This window comes from Rhopalosiphum maidis, chromosome 2 (genome assembly GCF_003676215.2).
Source record: "Rhopalosiphum maidis isolate BTI-1 chromosome 2, ASM367621v3, whole genome shotgun sequence".
NCBI lineage: Eukaryota > Metazoa > Arthropoda > Insecta > Hemiptera > Aphididae > Rhopalosiphum > Rhopalosiphum maidis.
Window position 1 is genome coordinate 81,788,920 of NC_040878.1, and position 19,633 is coordinate 81,808,552.

The 19,633-nt window shown below is 27.3% G+C and overlaps 3 protein-coding genes across 8 annotated transcripts; 1 reads left to right on the top strand and 2 right to left on the bottom strand.

Moving 5' to 3' along the window:
* Positions 1-1,068: 1,068 nt before the first annotated feature.
* LOC113554646 (nucleolar protein dao-5) lies at positions 1,069-9,657 on the bottom strand. 2 transcript variants are annotated; one of them, XM_026958584.1, is made up of 11 exons: positions 9,425-9,657; positions 8,852-8,907; positions 8,731-8,771; positions 3,951-4,145; positions 3,503-3,826; positions 3,121-3,297; positions 2,962-3,060; positions 2,808-2,902; positions 2,554-2,592; positions 2,210-2,380; positions 1,069-1,336 (listed from the first exon to the last, which is right to left on the bottom strand). In XM_026958584.1, the coding sequence occupies exons 1-11, from the start codon at positions 9,515-9,517 to the stop codon at positions 1,181-1,183; spliced, it is 1,446 nt and encodes a 481-aa protein (XP_026814385.1). In that variant the 5' UTR covers positions 9,518-9,657; the 3' UTR covers positions 1,069-1,180. The 2 variants fall into 2 exon arrangements, with proteins under 2 accessions (XP_026814385.1, XP_026814384.1); XM_026958583.1 differs by lacking the exon at positions 2,210-2,380 and adding an exon at positions 1,460-2,017 and having other exon boundaries at positions 1,255-1,336.
* Positions 9,658-9,719: 62 nt separating this feature from the next.
* Positions 9,720-18,957, bottom strand: LOC113554647 (breast cancer metastasis-suppressor 1-like protein). 3 transcript variants are annotated; one of them, XR_003405287.1, is made up of 7 exons: positions 18,508-18,957; positions 17,967-18,166; positions 17,805-17,895; positions 15,591-15,798; positions 15,085-15,422; positions 11,938-12,156; positions 9,720-9,866 (listed from the first exon to the last, which is right to left on the bottom strand). XR_003405287.1 is itself a non-coding variant. In XM_026958585.1 (6 exons), the coding sequence occupies exons 1-6, from the start codon at positions 18,522-18,524 to the stop codon at positions 12,099-12,101; spliced, it is 915 nt and encodes a 304-aa protein (XP_026814386.1). In that variant the 5' UTR covers positions 18,525-18,946; the 3' UTR covers positions 12,084-12,098. The 3 variants fall into 3 exon arrangements, 1 of the variants encoding a protein (XP_026814386.1); XR_003405288.1 differs by having other exon boundaries at positions 17,967-18,169; positions 18,508-18,551; XM_026958585.1 differs by lacking the exon at positions 9,720-9,866 and having other exon boundaries at positions 12,084-12,156; positions 17,967-18,169; positions 18,508-18,946.
* LOC113554648 (rab-like protein 3) lies at positions 11,456-14,580 on the top strand. 3 transcript variants are annotated; one of them, XM_026958588.1, is made up of 6 exons: positions 11,456-11,693; positions 11,983-12,083; positions 12,413-12,622; positions 12,684-12,829; positions 14,149-14,253; positions 14,322-14,580. In XM_026958588.1, the coding sequence occupies exons 2-6, from the start codon at positions 12,026-12,028 to the stop codon at positions 14,577-14,579; spliced, it is 777 nt and encodes a 258-aa protein (XP_026814389.1). In that variant the 5' UTR covers positions 11,456-11,693; positions 11,983-12,025; the 3' UTR covers position 14,580. The 3 variants fall into 3 exon arrangements, with proteins under 3 accessions (XP_026814389.1, XP_026814387.1, XP_026814388.1); XM_026958586.1 differs by having other exon boundaries at positions 11,584-11,697; XM_026958587.1 differs by lacking the exon at positions 11,456-11,693 and adding an exon at positions 11,711-11,922.
* Positions 18,958-19,633: the final 676 nt, after the last annotated feature.

A 19,633-nucleotide genomic window follows, 5' to 3' on the forward strand; every position in this document is an offset into this window, starting at 1 on the left:
CTAGTTTAGGTATTTATAGGTACAATTTTAATACTGCAACAGTTAAGAAGTGTAAGTGAAATAAAGCTACTTTCTCAATCAGTATATGCAAATTTATACACTTAACTACTTACAAAATATACTTTCATGTAGCACATACATTTTATTATGAATAATACAGGACCTGATTATTTTTTAAATTATCTAAAGAGGAATTTGGTAGACTATTATAATTTATGAAATGCATTATATTGTTACTTCCATCTTGGCGATCATTTATATAGGAATTTTAAATTTATAGTACATAAACTAAAAAAAAGAAAGTAATGGGAATATATTCCAAGGACCACTAACTTTTAGCTTACTTAGATAATTAAATGGATACATGAATTTATAACTTTTGGGTACTGAAACAGAATATATGTACTAACAAAGTTAAAAGATTTAAATTTAATTCAGTCATCATGTTTACCTTAATAAAATAATTAGTAAATTAGAAATGAGGCTAATTCACAACAAAATAACAGTTTAATATAATTTATCAGGTTAGTTGTAAGACATGAGACCAAACCTGGGAGTAGTATCTAGTACATAGACTAATTACTCTATGATCTAGTATGGTTTCTACATCAGTGATTCTCAAACTGGGGGCCAAGCTTTATGACTAGCGGGCTGTGAAATATATATGTATATATGTCTGTGTATATACTCAACCTAATCCTAGTGGCCGTCAAATAATTTATGATTTAGATTAAGGGAGCCTTGAATAGTTTCACATTAAAGGCCTATGACAAATAGTTTGAGAAGATGTATAAAGATGGTATAAATTTTTAGAAAGAAAATCAATAACAATTAATTTATGGTACCACTTATATTTTTTAAAAAAAATATAATTTTTAACATACATTAAATTTTTTAAATGAGGTAATTAATAATAATTAAAATTATTATATCTTAATTCAAAAATGAATACATAACTTTTAATTACAGTCACTTAAAAATTACTTATATACAAACCTTACTTTAAAACTTAAAATACACGCGAATATAGTTTATTTATTAATATAAGGTGAAATTAAGAAAATGCAATTACAAACTTTTGTTTATATTTAGTTAAAAATAAAATTTTAATAATGATAGGAATTGTTTCAAAAACAATAATAATTGTTGAAATAATAAAAATATGTAAACGATTATGTAATTAATCGTCAAATTTAATGGAATTTACACCTACATCAATTTGTCCACCACGATAAGAGCCACGTTTTTTTTTTGTTTTTTCATGTCTAAATGATTTTCCTTTTGTGTATTGTAAGTCTAGAGCAGCTTTCTTACCCCAATTTTCATATTGACCTTTCTGAAAATACAATAAAAAAAGGTTATCATGCAAACAACACTTAACACAATTTACATAACTAAGTTTACATTTAAATTTAAAGATACAAATTATACACTCAAGTATAAAAATGTAAATACTTACTCAATCATCAAATTTAATTTTTTTGTTTTGTGGTGTTGAACTATTAGAGTCAAAACTTTTATTGAAATATCTGTCTTTACCAAAACCACCCCTGCCACGATCTCCACCACCACGTCCACCAAAGCCTCTTCCACCACCACCACGACTACCAAATCCTCCTCGACCTCTATCACCACCACCACGTCCTCCAAAACCTCCTCGTTCACCACCACCAAACCTATTACCGCCAAATCCTCTTTTGTCTCCAAAACTGCGGCGTTCTCCACCATTTTCATCTCCACTCCCAAAACTCTTTCTGAAACCACCGCCTTCACCTTCTCCATCACCAGAGTCATCAAATTTACGTTTGAAACCACCTCCACGACCACCACCACCTCTACCAAAACTGTTTCTTCCACCTCCATTTTGATCATCATCATCACGATTGAAACCCCCACGGCCTCCACGACCACCTCGGAATCCAAATCCTCCTCTTGTTCCTCTATTGCCTCTACCACCTCTGAAACCTCCCTGTCGGTCTTCACCCCATTTGTTGCTGGTTCCATTTTCATTTTCATCCTATGAGAGTAATATTAATTAGTGAACTAATCCAAACCGAGCATGAAAAATAATAATTACAAAAAACAGCATATATGTCACTATTTTGGAAGAATTTAAATAAAATAATCACTATTCATTCTAAGAATTATTAATATAAATTTATTTTCATGCGCCAGTTTGGTTAGCCACAAAAATCAAGGCTAACCTTACCTTTGCTTTTAGTGAATTATCCAAAAGACGCCCATCAACACTGACGTTATCATCACGGACACGTCTATAAGGATCTGATCGCCTATTTTGTTGTTTTTTCTTTTTATCAGAGTCAAAAGAGTTGTTACCACCAATATCATATTGATCCATGTTTCCCATTAATATTTTATTCTAAAATAATTATTTGATGTCTTATTTTATGATAAAATATATTATAACTACTAATGCATTAAATTTGTATGATATATACAGTATTATAAGAATGTACCAAGCCCAACCCTATTCCTCAGACAAAAAGTTCTTCCAAAATAGTTTGTATAAAGGTAAAATTAAGATTTACTTACATCTCCATTTGTTGCTTTGACAAATGGCTGATTTTTGATCTAAATAAAACAAATTATTTTAAATTGCAATTATAAATACTTTTAATTAAAATAGATATATCAAAGTTTATAAATACAGTAAAGTAAGTTGTTAAATATGTTTTTAGATAATTATAAACTTTGATATTAAGTTTCTTAAAACTAACATATAGTTTACACAGTAGTCCAATTTAGTAAAAACTGATTTCATGCCTTACAACCAAGCAAAACTTTACCTGACTATTTGGAGTCTTTTTGACTTCTTCCTCCTCGTCATCATCGTCAGATTCTTCTTCACTTTCTTCTTTAGCAACAACTGGTTTAGTTACAGCTGAAGTACATATATGAGCAATTAATTAGATTCATTGTGAAATAAAATTGAGTAATTACTTTTTTTTGATGGTTTAGTAGTAGCTGGGGTTTCATCTTCTGAACTTTCCTCTTCAGAGCTAGATTCTTCTTTTTGAACTTTCTTTGCAGAAACAGGAGCTACCAAAATAACACAAATATGAAGTTAATTTTATACTATGATATATTTTTTATACAAACCTTTAGCTGGAGTTTTAACTACAGTTTCCTCATCAGAACTTTCTTCTTCAGAACTGGATTCTTCAGTTTTTTTAGCAGTTAGGTGGACAGCTGTTTTCTTTGCTGGAGGGGTATCTTCTTCATCAGAACTTTCTTCTTCGGAACTAGATTCTTTCTTTCCATTTTTAGCTGCAACTACTGAAAAATATAAATAATCATATTTATATTTTAATGAAGCATGGTATGTTGAAAATTTAACTTATAATAAAAACATTATGATTATTAAAATCAATCATTTTTTTAAAAAAAAAACTGGATAAAATGTTGGAAGTTTATGGTAACAGATTAAATTTAAAAATTAGAGTACACATACTAAATAAAATTTAATATTTTAAAATGATACCTTTAGCTGGAACTTTCACTACAGTTTCCTCTTCAGAACTTTCCTCTTCTGAACTTTCTTCTGGCTCTGCTTTTTTAACAGGTACTACCTTTTTTACAGGTACCTGAGGGGCTTTCTTTACTGCAGGCTTTTCTTCTTCAGAACTTTCTTCTTCAGAGCTATCTTCTTCAGATGATTCTTCTGCAGTAGCTTTCTTATTTACAGGAGGCATAACAACTGGTTTAGTAACAGGTTTTTTTGGAGCAGGAGTTTCTTCTTCTGAGCTCTCTTCTTCTGAACTAGATTCTTTTTTTGTAACAGGCTTCTTAACAGGAGCAATGCATGCTATAAATCATTAATTTATATACTACTGTTATTATTTAGGGTTAATCAACATCATCGAATTATTGCATTTACATTTAATACTTAAGGACTGTAAATTAATTATCTACAATAAAGATATAGATACCTTTTTTTACAGGTGGTTCATCATCATCTGAACTTTCTTCTTCAGAACTTTCTTCTTCTTTTTCTACCTTCTTTGTTTTTGTAGCATTAACTTTTGATTTAGGTGCTACTTCATCAGCAGAACTGTCTTCTTCAGATTCTTCGTCGGCAACTGCAGCTGCTTTACCGTTACTTAATTTAATTATTTGATCTACAGCTAGATAAATAAATTAAAAATTAAGTCAATGTAATGATCGTCAGATTTAATATAATTTATTCACTTAGAAGTGCAAAACTTAATTTGAACTTTAGTAATAAAATAGTTTTTATTAATATCGGTATTAAAATCTACTGTCATTTGAGTTATAATTGTAATAAGGACTGATGAACTAGGGTTAATTTAATAGTATTGGTTGTTATATTTTATTATATTCTACAGCAGATTTAAAAGAATCAAATTCATTAAAAGTAGCTCATATCAAAAGTTTTACATAAAGGTGGTTGAATAATACTATAGTCGGGAGAATGAAAAGTGGCCGCTGATGCGAACACTTCCGGTGGCAAATTTCTGTAATTGGTTTCCAAACTAATGTGAAAAAAAGGCGCGTATTTTGAATTATTAAATGCAATGTATTTACATATTTTTATAAAAATATAATGATTATGTCATTTAATAAAAATTCATTACAATGTATGTACATCATTTAAACAATTTAAACTAACATTCTTCATCAATTATGTCGTCGTCAATTTCTTCATCGCCCCAATCGCTGTCGTCCTCTTCTAATGTGATGATAATTGGCTCCAATGTGATATCCCTCAATATTTCCTTTTTGTTGTCTTCATTCTGAATTTTTTCTGCGTGTTCAACACACTTTTTCCAGTCATTTTGTGTCACTGCATCAAAAGCCGCGTGCGCCAATTTTTTGACATCTGCCAATTTGAATGTGTTATTTTTGGCTACCTCCGCTTTAACCTGTGCCGCCCAAATCAACTCAATAGGGTTGTACTGACAATGGTAGGGAGGTAACCTTATGACTTCGTGACCCATTTGAAGTGCTATCTCGTCCAGCTCGTACTGTTTATACTTTGGAATTAGTTTTTTTATGCTCACATAATTCGGACAGCCGTTCTTGTGGTGAAAAATCAACATTTTTATTTTTCAGCCACTCTTCAACAACGGCTTTCCAGCTATTGCTTTTGGGAAAATTGTCCATCAGCATTGAGTGGTACGACGCATTGTCCATGACGATGACTGACGGCTCTTCGAGGTGGTTCAACATTGAAATAAACCAATTTTTAAATAAATTAGCATTCATAGAAGTATGGTAGTCGCTTTCAAAGTTGCTAATATTAGCTCGAAAAATTAATTTTGAATCGTTAACAAAACCATACTTCGCAGATCCAGCGTGGCAAATAATGAGACGCCCTCCTTTGCCCGTAGGAATTTTTAGTCCAGCGGTCTCTTCAGCATTTTGCCATATGCGTGATCTGCTGTGGTTTTGGTTAATTCATGTTTCATCTAAATACACGATAGGACGGGTGTCTTTTTGTTCACGTAGTGTGCATATTTTTCTTAAAAAAGTACAACGTAGTGCAACTATGTCGTTTCTTTCCATAAGGAATTTCCGACCATCGTTGCACTTTTTAAAAGAAAATTTCAAATTTTTTAATAGCGAACGCATCGACCACACAGATCCTTCTCAAGCGCACTTTTTCCTCACTTCTGTTAAAATTGTGAAAGCTGTCGGGTAAGGTACTCACCCCTGTCATAAAATTCATGAACTGTTCTTCGTACAATGTCAGCATTAAAATCGTCCAACTCGGTTAATGGTTTTGAACGTCTATATGTTTTCCGCGGAGACTTGAACGTTGGGCCTTGTACTTGTACTACATCTTCGAATGTTAAACTATCTTTGTCTTCCTTGCATATGCGTCTCACAGTTCTCTCAGATAAACCACAAGCTTCAGCAGTGAGTTTAAGAGACTGTGCAAACATCGACGGAAGAATTATATCTTGTTTAGATAGGTCTTTTATAAATTTATAAACATTAAAAACCATTTTTTTTGTTTGACTCCGGATATCACTACCACTTTTACTAGCCAATATATTTAAAAAATATTTAACTGAAAACAGAAATAACTAATAAACAAAATTATGTAATTTAGTTTCTGAAGGCCAATATAACACGACACAACACTTAACACGTGGAATAATCGTTGCCGAATGACAAATATCAGAACAGAGAAGCAAATGTTGTGTATACAATACACATTCTTTTTTTTTTATATAATAATATATATAATACATAATATTATATGGTATGTGGTGTGTAGGGAGGAGACCCAACCATATAATAAAACTACAATAACCGTGGGTAAATAGGGAAAATAAGGTCTATAAAACCAAAACCGCCCGTACAGCTGGTTCACGGCAAACAGGTCTGACGATATATACCGATCGCGCTCCTCGATTTTCATTATGAGAACCCCTGTTTTTAGCAAAAAAAATCGTTGCTATCATATTAGCCAGCGGCCACTTTTCATTCTCCCGACTATAGTAGATTATTTTATTATAAATTATATATTAAATAAACAATTAACATTATTTAATAAAGCCTTAAGAATAAAAATCTGAAGTGAGTATAGCATTGTAACAAATATAAATTAAGCAGCTCAAATATTTACATTTTATAACTAAATAAAAATTTCAAGAGCCAACAAATTCTTTTAACTCACTCAACCATAATTTTCATATCAATCAACAGAAGAATTAAATATTCAAAAATAAATATTTGTTAAATTTAAAAAATATATATATCAATTGATTGGTTGAGATGAATAAGAATAACCTGTACATTTACCTACTGAAAATGAATTTGAATTTAAGAGGACGTAGTACCTCCATTTGTCTCCATTTTACACACAAGACATAACAAGTTTTTGTTCACCAGTTTCAATATTGTGCTGTTAGTTTTGATATTAGAGTTTTTAAAGTTATGATCATTTTAAAATGTAGTTTCAGAAAGATAATAACTTACTTAAAAATAATATCAATAAAAATCTAAATGGGGCTCTGGAAAATAATCCTTAAATATAAATAATATAATACACTCTTACATCAAAACTAACAGCACAGAAACTCGTGAACAAAAACAAAAATTTGCTATGTCCCACGTGTGTAAGTTGGAGACAACAATATGGGGGGGGGGATACACGTCATCTAAAGACATTAATTCAATTGCACTACCAATAATGATTATTAAAGATTAATATCAATATTTAAAATTAATATGATTATATCAAATATAAATGTAATAATAGAATTTTTTTTTTTATCATAACAATAAATTAAAATGAAAGTAAATTAAATAACATTTGTTTATATACTTATATATATATACAAATTAAGGTTTATTAAAAAATATATGATTTTACTACGTGCTGAATATTAGGAATCTCTGTTTGGTTTGTATATTAATAGACACATTTACATGTAAGTCACCTTAAATAATAAAATACATGAATAATTGTGTATTAAGCATGTATTAAAAATTGATATACCTGTGTAATTAATATTGGTGTCTTATTTTGATATGTGCATGTCACTAATATGGTGTCTACTAATATGTATTGCATTGTTGTCTCTTATGTCATTCATTAATGACTAGTAAACCCAGTACAGAGAGCCCCTTGTATAGGAAACAGGACAAAATCTTTGCGATTATTTTGTAATTAACAATTAAAGAAAATCAAACTAAAACATTAGTAATTTGTATTATATATGAATCTAATTAAAATAATTGATTTAGTTTTGTAGTATTGATCAATAGTTTTATGTAAATTACTCATAAAATACATAAAATCTATAAATCAGATATTTAAAATAGAGATGTTCCGGGTAGATAATTTGTAATAAACCGGGTACCAAATATTGGCTGAGTAAAATTTTTAATACTAACCTAGTACCAAGTAAAAAATGTAAGTACAAAATGTGTAACTGAGATTATTGGTTGAAAAATAATATTAATTATAAGTTAAGCAATTATAATATACTACTTAGACAATCACAGAAACACTATTGAGTATTAACATAAAAAATAAAATTATAATAGGTATTAAAACATTAGGAACCTTGTCAGTAATTAATATTATTACTATACAATAAAAAATATTTAAAATAGTTGTACTGTCGTGTGAGCAAATCCCTCTAACGAATAAGAGCCGGGTAAAAAATGTAGATATTACGACGGGTACCTATCCTAAGGGTCCAGTTTTAAATATGATATAGAGTAATTGCTGGGTACTCGGAACATCTCTTATCTAAATACACATTAGTTTTTTCTATATAAAAATGTTTCAGGTATAAAAATGTAACTATAGGATAAAGTATTCGTTTTTATAAACAATAATGGGTAGAGACCCAATTCTTTTATCAGCCACTTATCATGGTGTATGAACTTATGATTAAAACTATGCTGTGGGGGGCATAAAGGGGGCACCAAAAAAATTGAAATGCTTAATGATAAATAAAATAGGGGACGAATATTTAAAATTTTACCCTAGACGACAAATCTGAACGTCAATGGCTTTGCTTTTGATACATCTGTATTTTAATTACATTCTTTTTAGGATAGTTTTCATTAAAACACATAACAACATGTTCATTTGCATATGGAATAGAGACCTCCTACGAAAAACATTGTTCCTGTTTGTTTTTGTTATATTTATAAGCCAATTTTACTTTATATACAGTTATTTTGAATTATTATTAATGCATATAACAAAAGTTTATAACTTACAAGGTCCTTTTTTCTGCAACTTAATTGTTTTTTTAGAAGTCCTGAAAATATGTTAAAAATTACAAATAACATAATTAATAAATTATTGTCAACAAATTTGCATTATATTTACTATACATACTTTAAATGGTCATCAATTAACTGAGTTAATTTAGTTTGTCCTCTCTGCAATTTTGACTAAAATTAAAAAAAAAAAAACACAATTGTAGTATAAGGAATTAAAAATCAAAGAAAACACTACGATAAAGGAAAAAAATACATAATTAAAAATAAGGTTTTAGTAAATAGCCGTAGTAACAACTAGTCAAGACCAGACCAATTAGATAAAATACATCTAAAAACCACGAATTCAGTGAAGTTCAAGGTCAAAATTAATTCATAATATAAATCATATTTACGAAATATATATGAAGGATCTTAAATACTGGAATGAAATCAAACGCTTGAAAATGTTATCGATGAACCACGTGTAAAAAAGTTAAAATTTGAAAAAATTCTTCAATAAAAACACCTCATTTTTATTCTATATAGCCAGATACAAAAAAAAAGTAAACCAGTACGTCAACTCGGCTGTTGGGTGTACATTCAAGATAAATAAAAATATCAGTACACAAATGATTATCGACGTACAAAGATAGTTGTAAGCACAAGCACCAGCACGCACGTGGTTTCCATAATATCGTAATATACTCACGGCTTTAGTCTTGGTCTGGAACATGTTAGCAAGGTTCTGATCCAACGAGTTCAAGTAGTCGAACACCAACGCATTTACGGTTTCAGTACTCATTTTGATATCGTGTGTAATATTAAATCGAATTTTAAAAAAAAATTATCAGCGGTCAACGCGAGTCGGAACAACAGTACTGAATGGCCGGTGCGCAAATAAAACTCGTGGTTCAATGTGTTGTTGCACTCCGTAGTGGTGGTGTGTAAAAGAATTTGGATTTGTTTATTTCATGAGAGGCGGCCTAACATCCACGAGGGAGACGATTCGTAGTGGGTGGGAACGTTTACAGTGTAGCCAATGGCTAAATAAAAGGAAAATTGTAGCGAGCGTTTATATCTCGATAGACCGGACATATCCATGTAATAAACAAAATATGCCCATTATGCTCTACTCATGATACGAATATAATCTATAAAAAAAATATTGCATATTTTACACATATTTTTTTATCTAAGTTTTTAAATTCAGAATGACAATGACATTAATTTCCATCCTTTACTAAATGCTTACCGATTCTGTCCAGTTTGGTACCGCTGACATTTATTATTTAATAAAAAAAAAAAAATAGTTGTTCTATGATATGTTTATGAATCGACAATCGATCATTGAATTATCTAGTCAGAATAATATCAGAAGATATAATTTCATCTATTCTGTGATAATATTAACTAATAAGTAATAACTATAGTTCTAGAAAACATTTGTTCCAAATCAGTTGTAGTACAAATGACCATTAAAGCAAAAATTTTGTTGATCAAATGAATAATTGAAAGAAATATTTTTTTTGAACAAATCACGATGAAATAATTCATTTTGGTAATTTTAATAGATTTTGTTTACATTTGAATTTTAAACACTTATAATTATTTATACAAACTCAAGGATTTAAATGATATGTATACGAAAAATATATGATGATTTGTATTGTAAATTCTAATTTCAAATATTCATAAATAATTACCTAATAAAATTGACGTATAATTTCAGAATTTAACAAAAAAAAATTTTTTAACAACATTCATAGAAAAAAATACCAAGTTTTTATCAAATATAGTCCCAAAAAGAACCAAATGTTTTGAAAAATTTACAATGTACCAATAGAAAAAAAGAAGAACCTAAAAATATTACATTGGTGCTAATAACTTTAGTTGGTACGTGGGTGAGTGGGTTGTTTTGAAACTTGTTTCTTGAGTTTTGAAGCCATTGTAATAAATATATAAGTTAGCGAGTTTGAAATCTTACAAATTTCATGAATCAAATTTGTATCTTCGTTGGTAATCATAACCTCTAATAAAAATATATTATTTTAAATAAATGATGTTAAATTTAGAAATTTATAATTAAATGATTTATTCATAACTATGCAAATCAGTCATTATGCATATTTTTCTTTTCAAACAGTCGTGTAAGGTGTAATTATTGTTTTCTTTTATGTCATATCTTTACATTTTGTCGGATATCATATTCGTTTCACTGCATCATAATATATGTATAATGACTATAATGTATATATAATATGATATACAAGTCATGTATTATATCAAAATGTTTATATATTTTCAAGCTTTTCGACCGTGTGAAAACTTATTTATCCATATTTATTTACTAAATAAATACAAGAATATCAAATGTCTATAATTAACTTTAAAAGAATTATAATTTTCATGATTTGTTGTGCAAGATACTTTATAAACGTATAGGTTTTAGTATCAAAGGTACCAACAAATTTATTTTATTTTATTTAAAAAATCACTAGGAATTGATGGTAAGTTCAAAGTTGTCATAATGGAAAAAGAAAGAAATATTTATGCCCCACCTTCAATGAACCCCACGAACCGCCACTGCTCCCGAGATTACCTGGACTAATAATTTCGATAAATAGTAAAAACAGCTTTTGAAAATAAGTTCATAGACAATTGATATGACAAAATAATTTATTTTGTCATGTTCATTGGTACAAATGCAGTTTGGAATAATGAGTTTTATTGGAACAAAAATATCTTAGCTACAGTGGTATATGTAAATAGGTTATGGAACAATTGGTGGTTCGAATAAATGTACATTTTTGATAATAATTCAATTTAAAAAAAAATGACTAAAACAAAACACCACATCCGTATTACGTGTTATTAGTCTATTGTTTATACTCTATACTTCTATATTCTATAAAATAATAATATTTCAAAAGATCTATTGTAGACACGATTAAAGATATATCTTTAATCGTGATTGTAGAGTAGGTAAAAATAAATGATATCAAGTTGCTTTTTTTAAAATCTTTATCACATTTCGAGACACATATATAGCACGAATTAAGATATAATATCTTAATTTGTGGTATATAGTTAAATATAAAATTAATATAATAAACACTAAACTAAACATTTAAATACTAAATTTATGTTGGAGAAACAGACAATGTCACAATGGTGTATTAATTTTGCCTTATTTATTAATAACTCAGTGTAAATTATACCTACCACTATTGTTGTGGAGTTTAAAATATTCTATTTCCAATATTTCAGTTGCTAAACAACATTGAGTCGCCGTTTAAATTTTCTTTTAAAAATGGAGATTTCAATGGCTTCAACCGACAGCGTTAAAGTGTTGGTTGTTGGAGATTCGGGTAAATGTTTAATGACTATAAAAATAAATTAATAGTATAACCAATGTTGATGTTTCCGTATGTTGTAATCAGTCTGTTGAAAAATACATTTTGAAATTAATTATTATTAATATTTTTTACTGTGTTGTAACATAAATGAAGAAACTTGAAATCAAGTAGTAGATGTTAGTTCACTTAAAAAATAATATATACATACTTATTTATTTATAAGTATGTGATTAATGAAAACTAAATTTTACTTAACTTTTGATATATTAAACAGTTAATCATTTTTTATACTATGTTAATATGTATTATATATATGTCTTATAAATAAAAAAATTATTTAGGTGTTGGCAAAACTTGTTTAGTGAATCTTATGTGTAAAAATAAAGTTGTAAAAAATCCTAAATGGACTGTTGGAGTAACAGTTGAAATAAAATTGTATAAATATATGGAAGGAACACCTAGACAACGCAATTGTTTTATAGAAATGTGGGATATTGGAGGAAGTTCAAATCATAAAAATACAAGATATATATTTTATAATGGTATTCATGGTAAGATACTAATATACTATGAGAGTTTTCAAACATTATTTATGTTTTTTTTTTTTAACAGGTATTATTTTAGTGTATGATTTAACTAACCTTAAATCTAGTGAAAATTTACATAAATGGTTGGCAGAAATTTTGAATAAAGATAATAACTCAAAATATAAATGTACAGATGGATTTGACATGGAACAACTAGTTGGCTCAAACAGAGTAATATATATACTTAATTAATAACAAAAAGTTGGTTTTCAGTTCATAATATCAAATATTAATATTAAGTTATAGAAATTAATTAATTAATTTTAGGTATGACTGTACAAGACATAATTGCAAACTGAATGTTTACAGTCAATGTAAAAAGATTATTAAATTAGATTAAAATTATTTTGAATACATAAATAATAAGTCAGTAAAAGTAATTAATTGTTGAGCTGTAATAATTTAGATATTGGAAGCTTTTAAAAAAAAGTGAATACTTTAAAAGGATGTCAATGCATTGTATGAACCTCTCTCTGGCCCACATTCTTAGATTTAGACAAAATTAATTCATATAAAATCATTTATTTTTTATATTTTAGTCTTACAAAAATTATAGAATAATATAATTTATAAATATTTTTTTTAAATATTGTCTCAAAACAACTTGATATTCATTTAAATGTACAGCAATTTTTTTTTTTTTTTTTTAAGTTGAATAATATATTACTGATATTTTAAACCATCTATAATAATAGTTATAACAGGTGATTTTCTTTTAAGATTAATCTTAAATCATAGAAACAATGATTTATAATGGTTTTATTTATATCGCACCTGGGTGAGAGAAAAAATAAATAATAATGCACTTATATACCTAACCTTCTAAATTCAAGTATGCTTTATTTAAATTGATATGAATATTAATATTTTATAAAAATATATTAATTAGGTACTCTTCCAATATGCTATCTACCACATGTTTGATGGTTTAGTATGCTATCTGCCTATCTACCATAAATATTATATTATATATATATTTTATATTGTTTTTGTGTATGGAGTGAAATGTTTGGCACACTTTTTTTGTACAACGATTATACATTGTTTTCAAAATATTACCTTCTTAATCACATTTTCGACTATTTTTTAGAACTTCTTTCAACTCACCACCACAAATTGTTTGATTTTTAATTTTAGTATATGTCTGGTCAGTTAGTAATAAACCACGTATTTTTAATAAATTTGTGCACATCTCTTAATTTTGAATTATGTGTCAATATAAATAACTCATAGTTGACGGACTCATAATAATAATTAATAAATAAAAAAATTACAGTAAAACCATATATTTTAATCATCACGGCTCACAAACACACACTAATTTTTTTTTTTTTGTATGAAGCCTCTGATAAATTATAAAGAGGCATAAATATAATACAATTTTGGACTTTATTAAACTATCATAAGATTACGGTAAATAGCATATTGGATGGGTACCATTAATTAAAATATATCTTAATATTCTTAATAATTAAAATTATGTGTATTAGGTACCTATTTTAGTCTGTGGTACCAAATTGGATATGGCTCCAGAACGTGGTAAGAAGTCGCCTTCTACTGTCGCTGCAGAATGCGGTGCTGATGAAATATTAATTGTAAATATTGCATTGTTGTATATATTCTCTTATCAAATATTTAATATGTATTACTGTATGTTGCTTAGAATTGTCATGATTCAAAATCATTGGAACCAAGTACAGTTGCAACATCAAAGTTTAATAATTTTCTAGATAGAGTGATACAAACAAAATATCCAATCAGTAACTCTAGTCCATTTAGTCAAGGCCTCTACTCAAGACAGCATCAATACCAATCATCCAAAACTCCACAGTACCCAGTTACTAGACAAATAATTTATGATGGTTCGCCTACAATTAGTAAAAATACATTTTTCAATAATAAAACAATACATAAAGACTGAATCTTTTATATAATATACATTTAATACAATTATATGCAACACTTATTTATAATTTGAATTACAAGAAAAAAATTTAATATTCTATTACATAATATATGTTAAATTTAAATGGTCAAATTTGGTAAAATTAATTTCTAGTACATAGATCACTCAATTCAATTAAAATTGAAAACAATTAATTTATTATAAAACACTAACAAATTATTAAATAATTAAATTTATATGTGAGTTAAAATGGTAATATAATGATTTTTTTATTAATTTATATAGAAACCCCTTTTTAAATCATTCAAAAATGTATTTTGTAAGGTCCAGAAAAATAAAAATGTTTTTTACAATTAAAAATTTGCCATAAATAGAGATACCAATAACATATTGAATGATTTTAATTTAAGGTTTCAAGTGTAATATAAGGGATCAACATATAAAGGGTTTACTCAATATATTTGAATAATAGTTAAATTTTGATGAAGTCCCAACTTAAAATACAAACAAAGAAACTTACTGAAATACTTTATTGCAGTATTCATATGGTTTATATCGTTGCACTGCATTTTCTTTTCGTTTTGATGATGATAACAATTTTTTGATTGTGGTCCAATCTTCAAGTATTTCATGTTCTCTAAGGTTGTACACTATACATGGTCCAGATACAATAACAGGTTTCCGCTTGGGTTGTACATGCCCATATGGACGTCTTCCACGTCCTCGTCCACTACGAGTTAAACTACGACCTAACCAAAGAGAGGCATCTATATCTACTTCATTACGTGCTTCTTCTAATCGCTGAATTTTTTCTTCTAAATCAGCTTTTATAGTATCATATAAAATTTCTTTATTATTCTGAAATAATAATAAGTAGCTCAAATCTAATAGATATATGTAATTAAATATAAATTATTTTTTTTCTACGCATGATTAGATAATTTTGGATTTTATAAAAAGGGAATAATAAAAACTTGTAATTTCATCAAATTTTCATAAAAAAATAAAAATAATATTATATATTACCTCAAAATTTTGTCTTATTGCTTGTTCTTCTGCTTCATATTTATGTTTTAAATTTGTTAATTTAAATTGTCTTAGTACAGATGCTACTTCAAGTCGAGATTTCATTTGATCTTGTAATTCTTGTAAAGGTATACGGTATTCTTTAGCTGTACCTAATCTCACTTCAACTAACTTCTCTTCAACTTCTCTTATTCTTTCACTATACAACCTACATAATAAATAAAGTATAGAGAATTAGAACATATAATTTATCAAATGTATAAAAAAAGTTAAAAGAAAATAGACAAAAACTGATTTTAAATTATAGTGGTTAAAAAAGTTCAATTGTATGATTGAAAGATTAGAAATAATTTACTTCTAATGTTGGTGCTTATTTTTTTTTTAAAAAATGCCAATTTTATTTGAAAATTGTACTAATTTTGATAAATTTACATATGTGTATATAAATTATTAATTTAACCTAACACATATTATGAGTAATGATTTTAGTTTAATTAAGTGACTAAAATACAATCTAAATACAATAGATAATGCATAAAGGATTTTTATTTTTTTTTTTGAGGTGATTAAATAATAGTTTTCCTAAAATTATGTACAATTCACTTTATAGTAGAGGGTCATTTTTTGGAAATACATTTATTTATTAGAAAGCCATTTCTAGACAGGTGATCGTTCTCCTTAACTCCCACCTCCCCATATGTGCATCACTAAATGTAATTCAACTATAACAAAAGAAAAACTAAATACAAATTCCAAAATTATAAAAAATAATTAATTTATATAAAAATGTACATTTAACAAAACATCTTAAATGTTATTACAGGAATATAAATTTTTTAAATTTTTATTAGAAAATTTAAATATTTGTACATTATTTATTACATTAAGCCGTATTTATCTGTACATTTATTACAATATTTATATGAAAATTAATGTTTAAGAATTCACAATGTTATTAACATGTGTGTCTTGTTGAATTTACTAGGAAGTGTACATAGAGATAAATTGGCAATAAGAGTTTGAGTGGTTAGGAAAATATTTATGGAATCATGTGTAATTTATTTTGGAAACTGGTTTCATTGGTATTCTTAAAAGTAAAGTTGGAAAGGTTTAGAGGAATAATTGTAATTAGTTGGTATAATAAGATTTTAGAGTATTAGACCTTCCCCAAGGGTTGCAAATTAACTAGATATACTGATACAGTATATTTTGTTTTTCACAGTAAACAAGAGACTGCAAGTATGAATTTAGTGAATTGTTATAGAATAGTTTACTTAAAATCTGTTTTAATTATTAGGAATAAGATTATTATCATAAAGGGTATACATGTTTAATATTAATGTTTCAGTTTGGTGAAAAAAAGGGATAAATGTGTCTAAAGGATATGGACTTATTTAAGAAGTTTATTTTAAGTAAGAAATAGGATTGTTGACAACTTATACAAGGAATTTTTTTTAGTGGAATACTGTAAAGTTTTAACTTAATTTATGTTATTGAGCTTAGCTACCACTTTATTTTTGTAAAGGAGAAGCGGCTGATTCATGTATTATGGTAGTACGAGTAGTTTTCCAAAGAAAACTATCTTTTTTAGAAAAGGATAAAATGATGTGTTACACAAGTTGTTTTGTTAAGTAATGTGCACAAATTATTAAAAGTTCTTTTGTTAAAGAGATATATGATTATTTGCAAGATTCTTATGATCTACCTAACCTTTAAATATATTTTTTATACAATGTGTATTTGGGTATTGAGTAATTTTTTTTAGATTTTGTGCGAGTTTAGTTGAGCAAGAATTCATGATAGTTTTTTTGATTTATTTATCACTGTTTCACCACTATTGATAAAATATTCTGTATTTAAGTAAGATTTTAAAATTATTGAGCAATGAGTTTGTGGGATTTTGAGATGGTTCTGCATTCAGAATTAAGAGTATAGCCTGAAAAAGGATTTGAGAAGTTATCTTTTATCATACTAAATCTGTTTAATCCTATATTTGTCAATATTTTTAATCATATTTAAATTAAATATTTTTTAATACTTAGTATATTATGTTATGGAGTATAAACTAAAAACTGAAATAACAACATTTTCAATTATTATCAGTATCTAATTATAATTAAGTTATATTTAATTGGTTTTGTCTTTTTTTCCATACTTCATTATTAGTGTCTTTTTTTCTGGTTACCAAGAGAAATATATGCATAAGTTACTAACATTTCTTTTAAGAAATAAAAATGTGTTTCAATATTTTGTACTTGTTCGTCACACTTGTCCTGTAATTTTTCGTTCACGTCGCTGTTCAAATCTATGGTAAATTGGAAAAAAAATTGTTTTATTAAATTCAAATTCAAATGGTTTGTTTTTAAACACAATTACCTGAACTATTGTCAGTATCAGAATCTGAAATATTTGACTCTGAAGAACTACTTAACGATGATATGGATATTTCAGAATATTTTTTCTTATTGTAAGGAATGTCTATAATTTTTTCAGTACACACAATTTTACGCACTAAAACGTTGTTTCCACTTTCTTCAGCTATTTTTTGAATTTTACTAATGATGTCTGAATTATCACTGCTGAAATAAAGATAACAATATGTATTTATTAATAATTAATAGTTTGATACTCAAATTTGTTTATTTTACATAAAAGTTAAATATATTTTGATAAAATTATATCAAATTAGAGAAACTAGTATATATTTATAATTAATGGTAAAGTATTTTAATTTAATTTATTGTTGAAAATACTAAAAACTATTAAAATTGTTAGAAGAAATACAAACAATTAAATTTGTATTATTCAAATATCCAAGCACTAAAAAAAATTTTACAGCGGTAAACCAAATATAATAATTAATAGCTAATTAATGTTAGTATTTCAAGTAAATATACTAATAATAATACAATTGTACCTTGTAGCTGTAGACATCGTTAGAAATCCAGAATTATTACTTAATTGATGCGTAATACATTGGTCTAGAATGTCCAATCAACGCGCATTTTTAAACTTTATTTCATTAAAATTGTACATATGAAAAGTAGAAAGTTACGTTTGTTAATTTAGTCAATTAAATTCACAGCACTTAAAGTTTATTTAAGTAAATTAAACATTTAAAAAAAAAATACCAATTAAAACTCACTATTATTTCAAAAAAGTAATAACGATATTACGAAAAGTAAAACGTAAGCGAAGTGAGCAGTCCAAACGAAAAATCTAATGAGAGCAATAATTTTGTTTACTAACTACCTACTAAACTAAGCAGTGTTACAACTGAAATATCTGAAATAAAATATTTCTGATAACGGATAACAGTGATCGTGAGTTTTGTGTAATATGAAATATAGGTATAGTATGGGCCAACGACACTGTGCCATTCGATTGAATCTGGTAGTTGTAGCCTTGAATACCGCGTTCAGTAAGCGTTTCCGAAACTCACTTCGGTACGCGGGTTCGTTTCCATGTTTCTCAGAGGTTTTACTTGGTAAACAAAATCCGAGCAGCTGTTTGAGTGCCATGATTTTAATATTGTGATATCACCATCTGTCACCAGCGTACATGGTGGTTTAATTTTAAACTATTGAATAGATAACAATATGATCATTGGTGCCATGCACAAATTAAGATATAATGTTTATTTTATATTTTGTCTTGATTGATGCCATATTTAAAAAAAGCCACTTCAAATTAAAGTTAAAAAGTATTCTATTAAAGGATGTGAAAGTACAAAATGGAAATAAAAAATTTCGTTTTTTGTCGCGACAAAAGCATTTATATTCTGAATGGAAATAAGCTATATGCAATGTAAATTGTAATAGAACATTAGTAAAATTTGTATAAGATGAAAATTTTTTATCTGAAGGTGTAATCATTAATTATTTAGGTTTATGCATCTAATTATTCTAATATAAATGCTTTTAATTTACAGGTCCTGTAATACCAGACATTTGCGAGGTCTACTCTGAGGATTATCTACTCAGTATTGCACCTGTAATGTTTAATTTTTCCCACTACCATTATGTTAAGCTGTTATTTTCTTA

Coding starts and splice junctions, on each gene's coding strand:
- LOC113554646 (XM_026958583.1), bottom strand. CDS start 9,517: ATGAGTACTGAAACCGTAAATGCGTTGGTGTTCGACTACTTGAACTCG. Junction 8,772..8,851: donor TTAATTGATGACCATTTAAA/GTATGTATAGTA, acceptor ACATATTTTCAG/GACTTCTAAAAAAACAATTA. Junction 4,146..8,730: donor GTTGCAGAAAAAAGGACCTT/GTAAGTTATAAA, acceptor TTATTTATCTAG/CTGTAGATCAAATAATTAAA.
- LOC113554648 (XM_026958588.1), top strand. CDS start 12,026: ATGGAGATTTCAATGGCTTCAACCGACAGCGTTAAAGTGTTGGTTGTT. Junction 12,623..12,683: donor ATTTTATAATGGTATTCATG/GTAAGATACTAA, acceptor TTTTTTTAACAG/GTATTATTTTAGTGTATGAT. Junction 14,254..14,321: donor GTGCTGATGAAATATTAATT/GTAAATATTGCA, acceptor TATGTTGCTTAG/AATTGTCATGATTCAAAATC.
- LOC113554647 (XM_026958585.1), bottom strand. Junction 17,896..17,966: donor TGATACTGACAATAGTTCAG/GTAATTGTGTTT, acceptor AATTTACCATAG/ATTTGAACAGCGACGTGAAC. Junction 12,157..15,084: donor TACTGCAATAAAGTATTTCA/GTAAGTTTCTTT, acceptor ATTTTTCAACAG/ACTGATTACAACATACGGAA.